The 10,039-nt window shown below is 41.6% G+C and overlaps 2 protein-coding genes across 2 annotated transcripts in view; one reads left to right on the top strand and one right to left on the bottom strand.

Moving 5' to 3' along the window:
- Positions 1–2,942, top strand: part of DNAH11 (dynein, axonemal, heavy chain 11) — a gene marked incomplete at its 5' end in the record, with an annotated part of 110,610 nt that extends 107,668 nt beyond the window's left edge. The window contains 4 exon segments of the mRNA XM_010294342.1: positions 1,737–1,813; positions 2,732–2,765; positions 2,768–2,853; positions 2,856–2,942. Coding sequence (XP_010292644.1) covers positions 1,737–1,813; positions 2,732–2,765; positions 2,768–2,853; positions 2,856–2,942 — 284 coding nt within the window.
- An 849-nt stretch (positions 2,943–3,791) lies between these two features.
- CDCA7L (cell division cycle associated 7-like) overlaps positions 3,792–10,039 on the bottom strand; it is a 12,632-nt gene continuing 6,384 nt past the window's right edge. Inside the window, exons 5-10 of the mRNA XM_010294341.1 lie at positions 9,218–9,292; positions 8,475–8,660; positions 6,858–6,992; positions 5,850–5,999; positions 4,567–4,703; positions 3,792–4,215 (exon numbers count right to left, since the gene is read on the bottom strand). Coding sequence (XP_010292643.1) covers positions 4,185–4,215; positions 4,567–4,703; positions 5,850–5,999; positions 6,858–6,992; positions 8,475–8,660; positions 9,218–9,292 — 714 coding nt within the window. The 3' untranslated portion in view covers positions 3,792–4,184. The remainder of the gene's footprint in view (positions 4,216–4,566; positions 4,704–5,849; positions 6,000–6,857; positions 6,993–8,474; positions 8,661–9,217; positions 9,293–10,039) is intronic.

Here is a 10,039-nt window from a genome sequence, read left to right as displayed (position 1 = left end):
AGAGCGGTGGTTTGTTGGTATTTGTCCACTGTGACTTTAAATTTTATACCAGCTTCGTCTCCTAATCACTGGCTATACTTCACGCATTTAGGTAACTGTTAACTGCGTCTGAACAAGGTCTGAACTGTAGTAAAGCAACAGCTCTAATCTAGCTGAGGTTCAGAAGCTTAAAACTAACCCAGAGACTTTAAATTTCACCCCGATACTGATCACCTAGAAATTTTCTGCCACTCTTAGAGGTGCAGAATAGGGTAATTTATCAGATGTTGGTAACCTGGATCAAGCCATCTACACAGCTGCAGTTAAACAAACAAACAAACAAAAACCCACCAAAAAGCTATTTTCAAAATGTTCTTTCTCCTGGTTTTCCTCCCACCTTGGCAGAAAATGGTCCGTTCTAAATAAACAGATCTAAAGAACTCTGAATTTTTCATCTCCTAGGCCATAATAGTTTTGGGCCACTGGGGAGACATACCAGGAAGCAAGGAAACACTTGAGAACACCTGTGTTGGCGTGAGGTACAATGACACACCTAAGTGGGTAATGTAAGTAAGTATGACATAAGTAGATTTTTCCTCTGGGTTTCCAAGCAGTCAATTATTGCAGTAGCTGTAATATGGTTGTAGGCTGTCCCTGAATAGGAATCATGAATAGGAATCATGTTCATCTGTTGAGCTGCAACCTCTCTTTTAACAACTTTCCTGGGAATAAACATTGTACCTTGTTCTTTCAAAATTGTATTCTCGCGAGACTGAAGCATCTATTTTAGGAATAACAATTAAAGCCCACAGTCAAAATAAGATTTTAGTTTTAACTTAGAAAGGCTGTCAACTAAGTTACAGCTAATTAGAGTGTACTGTGTTTGCGTGGCAAGGTTTTGGCGGGGGCTCCAGGGGTGGCTTCTGTGAGAAGTGGCTGGAAGCTTCCCCCATGTCTGACAGAGCCAATGCCAGCCGGCTCCAAAATGGACCCACCGCTGGCCAAGGCCAAGCCCATCAGCAACGGTGTCAGCGCCTCTGGGATAACAGAGGTAAGAAGCATCTGGAGAGAGGAGTGAGAATATGTGAGAGAAACAGCTCTGCAGACCCCCAGGTCAGAGCAGAAGGAGGGGCAGGAGGTGCTCCAGGCGCTGGAGCAGAGACTCCCCGACAGCCCCTGGGGAGGAGCCCATGCCGGAGCAGGGGGACACCCACAGGAGCCTGTGAACCCGAGGGAAGGCCACGCTGGAGCAGGCTCCTGGCAGGACCTGTGGAGAGAGGAGCCCAGGCTGGAGCAGGTTTGCTGGCAGGACTTGTGACTCCATGGGGGACCCATGCTGGAGCAGTTAGTGAAGGACTCAATTTAGAGAAGTCCATGGAGGACTGTCTCCCATGGGAGGGACCCCACGCTGGAGCAGGCGAAGAGTGTGAAGAGTCCTCCCCCTGAGGAGGAAGGAGCGGCAGAGACATGTGATGAACTGACCACAGCCCCCATTCCCCATTCCCCTGTGCCGCTCGCAGGTAGGGAGGAGGTAGAAAAGTGGGAGTGAAGTGGAGCCCAGGAAGAAGGGAGGGGTGGGGGGCAGGTGTTTTAAGATTTGGGTTTAGGTCTCATTATCCTACCCTGATTTTTATTAGCAATAAATTAATTTCCCAAAGTCAAGTCTGTTTTGCCTGTGATGGTAATCGGTGAATGATCGCTCCCTGTCTTTATCTCAACCCCTGAGGTTTTCATTATTATTTTCTCTGCCCCTCCAGCTGAGAAGGGGAGTGACAAAGCAGCTTTGGTCGGCACCTGGTGTGCAGTCAGGGTCAACCCACCACACAGAGGAAAGGTGAATGACTCCAACAGGCAGTTAGAGAAACATCATCATTATTCGTATTCTTCACTAGGCCTGAATATAATAAAAGGAAAACCTCTCTTTTGGAAGTGAGTGCTGCTACAGCAGGTAAGCCCAGCGAGAAAGTCAGGGTGAGGGACTGGAACAATGACAAACATGTCATTTCACTGCTGCTTTTTGAAAAGGTAGCCAAAATTTTTCAGAGGATTTTTTTTTTAAACGGCTGTCACTCAGAGGGCAATACTTTTCATTCCTCCTCTGGATATGAGGAAGGTATCAAGAAACCTTGTAAGTTGGAGTTGCTGCGTTTCTGTTTGTGGTGGTATTTGCAAATATAAACTTGCCTGTTGCTACATAAATGCTCCTAAAACCCACAAGTATCCTCTGCAACATTTTATATGCTGGTTTATGTCAGAAGAATACAGAACAAACTTAAATTCATCAGTTTTCAGTAAGTGCATGGTCCTTCAGCAGCACAGACTCCTCTGTCTTAACTGCACTGAAGTACCTGTTTGATCTCTCACTATACAAACATATGCTAAATACTCCACTGTAATTCTTCAACTTTTGGAATACTTCACCATAAAGTAGTGGAGAATTAGGAGCAAATCTGAGCACTTGACTTTGAGTATGCCTGTGACTGAGTGTGCCTGTCAAAGTTCCAACTGTAAGAGGTTTCCAGTCCAGGCAGATGCTACCTACTCATCTCCACATTCATACAAAGAGATGATGCACAACAGGCCAACAACAGTCTACACTGAATCTGTATGTTCAAATGGACCTTTAAGTATTTAGCAATAAACAACTGTTTAAACCCAAATTATTCTGGTCTTCCATTACAGAACACCAGGTAAACCAGGTGCCTGCATTTATTGCAGGTGCCAGGTGGGACATGCAGCTGGGGAACCATAGCTCCAGGAATTGACTCCAGTAATGCCAGTCATTTTTTAAGGGCTATTCCAGTGGATCAAAGGGGAACTAAGAAAACTTACGACTGTCCAGTTTGTAAAACCAAAAGTAGAGTGCCAACCTACTTACCTATGTTTGGACTTTCAATCAGAAAAGCCAGGGGAAGCCAGCGAAATGGGTTCTGGCAGGAGTAGCTTTCCTCTTGGCAGTTTAGTACTAAGCTTTCAATAGTATGTGCTGCTTTCTCAATCTGCCTTGTAGTTAAAGCAAAAGGAGATAGATAATATTTTTCAGAGTCAGCTGGAGCAGGAGATTTGCCTCACAAAAACACAATCCTTAGTGTAACACTTATGTGCTCTATGTTGTTATTTTCTCATCCATCAGTGCTATGTTCATGTTTCTCCACATAATAATTATCGATCTGCAAGCATTCCTTCATTACACCAACTAGGGAAAAGTAAATGGGAAACATAAGCATCTGGCTGTAGTTTAACTCAAAATACTCCTCTTGATTGTTCTTTATTGTCTCTACATAAAATGAAACATGTATCTTACAAGAATTTTAACATAATCATACTGCAATACAAACATGTTGCATTTAAACAAGGTTGGTTGAAAGCTTGGTTGTATATATGAAAAAATATCTAAGTATGAACTGTATGTAAAAAAAGTAATTCTGAACTTTGTGATTTAAACCAGTTAACCAGTTATGACTGCTGTAACGTAGTTGGTTCAGGCAGCAGGTGCATTACACAAAAACTGCTGGTAAGCAATTCTTTTTCTTTACTGGGATAATGTTTAATTTTTTTTTTTTTTTTTTTTTTTTTTTTCACAAAACACTCTTCCATTTTCATGTTTCAGTGATTAATTGCACTTTGGAATAAAAAAAAAAAAATCATCTTCCCCGTGGTAGGTTACATCAGCTTTGGCTGGATTATAATTGCATTCAGATGGAAGTACCCTTCTCTTCTTTGCATGGGACAAGTTCCATAAACTACAGGTGGAGTAATAGGTTCAGAAAGCAAGGGTTGGAAAACCAGATCTTTACGGTCAAGTTGGAACACATGGGGTTTTTTGTTTCTTTAGAGATGGGGTATGCTTTGCAGGTAGCTGTTAAACACCCTTTCTGCAAACTTGCACAATTATATAAATAAAAATATTGCTCAATTTGACCAAGTTCTCCATCATGTGGTTGTGTAGCTCTATTAAAAATTAACCATTCAAGAGTGCCATTTCACTTACTTAATGTATAGGTCTGTGCATGTAGATTTCTCTACCAAAACATTTTCCTGAGAGGTCTTTTGCATGAGACCACATCAATCAAAAAGTTGGCAATACAGAACTGCATATACTATACTCTACAATTCTATCTTATATAAAACAGAGTAATAACCTTCTGAAGTCAAAATTTGTCAACATATTAACCAGTTGCAGGCACAGCTTGAGTTCAGTGTTCTCAATTGTCATCCGCCAGTTGTTTTTGTAAACTAGAAGACATGTGAGAAGACAGTGTTAGTGCTTTTTAGGAAATTCAGTTCCCCATAAACAGACAATTTCCTTGCTGAAGATGACAATTTCCAAAACAGCACTTCTATATGCCTGAAGCAATCAATACTGATTTCAAAACAGGGAAAAGCATTTCAATTTCTTAAGCAAATTAGTTGTTTACACAGACAGGATAACTGACTTTTATGCAGCTGATTTCAGCCTAGGAGAAATCTCAAGCCCAAGAGACTTCTTTTGCATAGGCCAGGATCTGCCCCAGGCCACAAAAGTCAAGTATTATTTAAAGGGCTACAACAGTTTGAAAAGGAACAGCTGCCGGGCACGGCCCTCACCTTTCCAGGTACTCCTTGACGTTGTCATAGCCATAGAACTTGGCCAAGTGGATGAGCATGCCCGTGGCACAGCGCCCATCCCGCCGGCGGCAGTAGCTGCAGTTGCACACCCCACGACAAGGAGGACAGATCCAGGCCTGCAAGGGGGTGAATGTGGGAGGGGAGATAAAGGCAAGCCCTGAATAAGGTTATATTTGCCTTCTGTCATCTTCCAAACAGACAGGTATTGCTTCCTTACTGCATGATTGTTCAGGGCAAGGTTTTAAAAGCCTCCATTAAGCCTTGTTAACACTTTCCAAATTCTGCAGGATTAAATAAGTGATTAAGTACTACCCTGTTTTGCTTGAATACTTCTTACTCTGAAGACTCAGGCTCTCTGATTTGTTCGGTATTTATTTAAAACAGACTAAAGGCATCTGTAACGCCTAATGATAACTCATCCTGTATTACGCTGACCATAGGGAACTCCCTAGAAAAAGATGTGTACCCACTGTGACAATTTTCTTTGTCTCTGCCTGCTGGCATAGCCCTATTCCTGAGACTGAATACCCAGTACATACATGAAGTCGGGCATCTCTCAGCTGCTCAGCAACTGAACACAGAAGCACAGGTGCCAACAGCCTGCGTTACAGTATAGCAGCCACTGCCATGCTGGGCCAGCACATTGGAGCCGTTAGTTCTTCACTGTCCTTCAAAGAGCCCAGAAGCCCATTTCTAAAGCAGAGGTAGTAGAGAGGAGGTCCCAGAACAAGCTGAGCACAAAGAGGGCTGTTTCTGCTGAGAGGTCTTTGTGCAGCCACATGCCTCACTCTGGCAGCAGCCTGTGCTCTCTCCTTGCTCAGTGCCTCAGGGAACAGAGGAAAGGGAACAAACCCTAAGACTTTTAGGTATCCTTCTCCTTTTTCCTCCTATTTAAAAATTAGAATCTAAAACAAGGAACCTGCTTTGCATGCCACATTACTGACAACAGCATTTAAAAAGGGTACATTTTGGCATTTTTCTGAAAGGGGACAGGTTGTTTTTCTTAAAAGCTCTCATGCTTTCCCTCCACTATCTGGTAAGCAAGTGGAACTTCAAAGCACGAAGCTGGACGGATTGTAACCCAGGTCTAGCACCTTCCACTTGAGTTCCAACACGATCAGTGTCAGTCATAACAGTACTACAGATCTTCTCATGGCAAAAAGCTTTGAACACCATGTTATCATGAGCATATACTCATCACAGCTTACTAACAAAACCATATTCATTACACTCGCTTTCCAAGCCCAAAACATGACACTTACTGGATCAAGCAGTGCTGATTTCACATCTTCCCCATACCGATTTCGAAGACATGGTCCACAAAACTGCCCCCTTACTCCTCCACAGCCCTGGTTGCGACAGATTGTCTTTGTATCAATTGTCTTCTGTCGACACTGGTGGCAAGTACTACCCTGAAGTTGGAAAGGAAGAGAAATATGTATGTATGAAGGACATGTTAAATGCTTGTTGCTGAACTTTCCTAATATTATCTGCTGATAGCAAAGCACAAATTTCAAACCAAAGTCAAATTCAGCTATGAAAAATCTTAGTAAGAACCGTAATTTCTGTTATTATGATAAATCATAGTTATCTGGAGAGATGCTAGGGATTTTACAGAGACAGTGCCCAGCCTCAGTTGCACTGGGAGTCTCAAACTACATGAACATCATGTCGCAGTTCTGATCATTTCCTCTACCTAGGAAAAAGCTAAAACTATTCAGAAAATGACCTTCTGAGTTATCTCTGCAAATACAATGAAGCATGAAACGTACAGCAAGCTGATCATCTAGATCTTTATGACAATCAGTAATAGTCAAATCCAGTGAAGGAAAGGAGTTCCATCAAGAGCTTTGGAAACTACCCAACCCATACAGAAATGTCATTTCCAGGGGGTACAAGGAGCAGCAGGGATCACTATTATTTAATGGTACAAGCAACACCACCACAACATTTATATTGAGAATGAGAGATAAAAGGGATGTCAGTTCTTATCAGTGGTGAGTCATAGCTATAGTAAATTCCACTTAATAGCTCTGTGGCAAGAAAGCACCTCTTTGCAGAAGCAAAAAGCTGGTGGGGCCTATCAACCAGCATGGGCAAGCCCATGGAAGCCTGGCAAAGCTTCCAAGTCATGCTTGTGTAATATAATGCAAAGTTGCACTCTCCAGAACCTCAGGAAAGCATACCTTTTACCAAACACCAGATGAACTGGTTAGAAGACTTTCAATTTCAAGCAAATGAACACACTGAAGAAAACAGCAGACACTTACTAGAACTTTGTCATAGATTTTGTCTTTAACAGTGATTGCAATGTTGTCCAAGTCCTCCTCAGTAATATCTTCTACTGGACGGTGAGATGTATACTTTGATGATCTCCTCCTTTTACGCACTCCACAATCCCCCTGCTAAACAAACTCATCTCAACACCTTTTGTTTCGTGTCATGAAGACTCTGTCACCACACTTGGTGACAAATTCTTTCATTTGTAATGCGTATGCAGTTTAGAGGCAGCGGACTACAACCTCATGGACCACTGGAAGAACAAGAGAATAGTTTCCAAATTATCAGTGCCTTTCTCTCTCCTTCACCTTCCTAATCTTTTCTCTACTCCATTATTTATTCTGTTTATACGTTCTTCCTTCCCATTATTGCTATTTCTATTTCCACAAATTCCTAACATGTTTTTCTGCTACCTCCTTTTCTTTGCATTCCCTGCACACCTCCACCGTAACTCTTCATACTCCATTTCTTCCCTCTCAAAATAAGGAACTATAACAATCTGCCTTCTCATGCTTTGCTTCTTCAATCTCCTAGCATGCTCTAATTGCTTTCTCCAATGACAATCTCTAACATCCTGTGAAAAAAAACTTTACTGAAATTTTAGGTTAGTTTTGCCATACCCAACCCTTTGTTATTATCCTGTTTGTTATTTGGAAGAGAGTCCTCTACTCACTACTGAGTGCTCTTTTTTTCCTTCTAAATGTCAATCTCTCTGACCTCAGTCCATGATTTGTCATTATGCCCCTCAGGAGACTTCAGATTTCATGAACAAGTCTCAATTGATCCTTAGCCTTCCTTCCACCCACTCAATACCTAATTTGTCCTTCAGCATAGATCAGCTCTGTTCTCTCCAAAATAGTCATTTACCAGCACAGGTTCTCATTCAGTGCTAGTCCACCTTTTTTAATAGCCAAGTTCCTTCTATAATGCTTCAACTATGCCCAGCACTCATTCCTCTAAGCAGAACTGGGATCCAGCCTGTGCAGACACAAACTTAAAGATTCTTCTTCATAAAGACTACACAGTAAATATAACCAAGGCAAATGACCACCATAAACCAAAGAAGGGAAAAACAGACTGGAAAAAAAAAAATCTGTCTGGGGAAGAATAAAACCTGCAACTTTTGCATGGCTAGACAGTACATGGGCAGTTTGTTGGTGCAGATTACCTTCATTCATTCTCAGTTCAGCTATATAACTCCTTTTTAACTTCCCTCTGTTATTTCCAGAGAAGGGTTTTTGCTAATTTTTCCTGGGCCTAAAGATAAAGAAGATCTACTTTGTCACCTTCACCAGTCCCACTGCCTTGCCACTCAAAGGCTTTTTACACTGTGGGCTTTAGTAATTTTCACATAATGAATAAATAATAGACCGTAACTAAACTGCCTTGTTATGTTTGGACAACACAGGTCACAAATAAGAGCTCAGTTAACAGGTAAAAGATGAGGCAGGAAGGCCTGAAGACAACTTTTTCCTGTAGCTAATCCCAAACCAAAGATTCTCATTGACTTTCCGTAGGATGTGATGTCTGCTCTAAGTGTTGGCCAACGATTTAAATGAATGTTTCCCGATCCCTGACTACTGGAGGTATCAAAGTCTGGAAAATACCACGCTGAGTCTTTTCTTCAAGAGGTTTTGTTGCCTATAGCTACGGAAGTGTTCTGCAAATTTGACGGCTGACACAGTAAATTTTTCCAAGGCAAATTTCTCTGGTGGACGAGCGTTTCTGGTTGGGTTCATGCGACGTGCTATCTGGCCTTCAGAAAATGTCCTCCTTGGGATTTTCTTCTGTTTCTGGAAAGAGAAAACAATTCCAGTAACTGTCCTTTCTTACACAACTTACAAACAGTTGTGTTTGTAGTGTTAAACACCAGAAATTATCTCAAAAAGCCTGCACCGCACTTTTACTATCATGAATTAATCTGTTCTTCTCCCACTCCTTATTTGTAAGCCAAACCTCACAAATTTCTAGCATACTTAAGTGTTCTACCTACATGCTATACCTTTTCGTGCCTTTTAAAACACCACAGTTTCACAGTCAAATTCTATTCCAACTAACATCACAGAACACCATCAAAATTTTTGGCATATTAAGGTAGAAGCTAGTTCTCACTCTTCTTCAGCAGCTAAAGGTTCAGATTTTCCCACAAATTGAATACATCTTCAAGGAAGAATCTGACTTCCAGTTTATTTTCTTTTATATTTTTTAAGTTGAAAGGTCAAATCCACATAAATAAAACGACCAAAACCAAAGAAAACAAGAACAAAATTGGTCAAAGTGTTTCACCAGGAAACATTTTAATCCTAAATCTAGCAAAACCAATCACCTCTAGCCAGTACCAGAGACTTACCGAAGGAGTTGAGGTGGGCGTCTTCACTGGGAAGAAGTCAGGTATGGAATTCAGTTCTGCCAGCAACTGGGCAAGCTGAAAACAACAGTGATGACATATTGAAAACTCACTGCAAACTTGCAAATAAGTGACACGCATCATCCACTCTCTTCACATACACTCCAAATTATACCTAAACACATTAAGTTTCAGGGCATGAAACCTTTCTGAAGGCACTTCATTTATAAGGTGCAGCTCATAAAAGGGGCTCATTTACCCCTGAATGAGCACAACTCTGCAGGCAGTACTAACTTCACAGCTCCCATTAATTCTTACTGGGAATTAGAATTAGCAAGAATTACATCCAATTTTGCCAAAACAGCACTGAATCAGCGCATTACAACATGGTTATGGTATCTATGACTGGTAACAAGAAATTCACAGTTTATATGACAGGAGGGAGAAAAGGAAGACAGGGTGCCCTTGGCAGCAAGAATGCTACAAACTCTACTAGAGGATTTTAAGATGTTTCCTGTGGGCTATTTTACCAAATGACTGCTGATACACCTGCATTTTCTGTCAGGGAACTCAAAGCATCCCCTTAAGCACTGACATTACAGCAGGGAAACTTTGCTTGTTCTTTTCCAGTGATCCTTAGTAGGACGGCTAGGAAATTCCCTTTTTTCTATCATGAGAGCTAGTGCTCATTTCACAAATGCTGCAACCACAGCCAGTAACGCTAAATATCCATTGCTTTGTGCACATACACACAGCAACATGTGTATACGCTCATTTGCAAAGTCATAAAACTAAGCCCCACTGGCTGTTCCCCTAACCATGGCA

Source organism: Phaethon lepturus, unplaced genomic scaffold (assembly GCF_000687285.1).
Source record: "Phaethon lepturus isolate BGI_N335 unplaced genomic scaffold, ASM68728v1 scaffold6249, whole genome shotgun sequence".
NCBI classification, from domain to species: domain Eukaryota; kingdom Metazoa; phylum Chordata; class Aves; order Phaethontiformes; family Phaethontidae; genus Phaethon; species Phaethon lepturus.
This window is presented reverse-complemented; position numbering and strand designations above follow the sequence as displayed.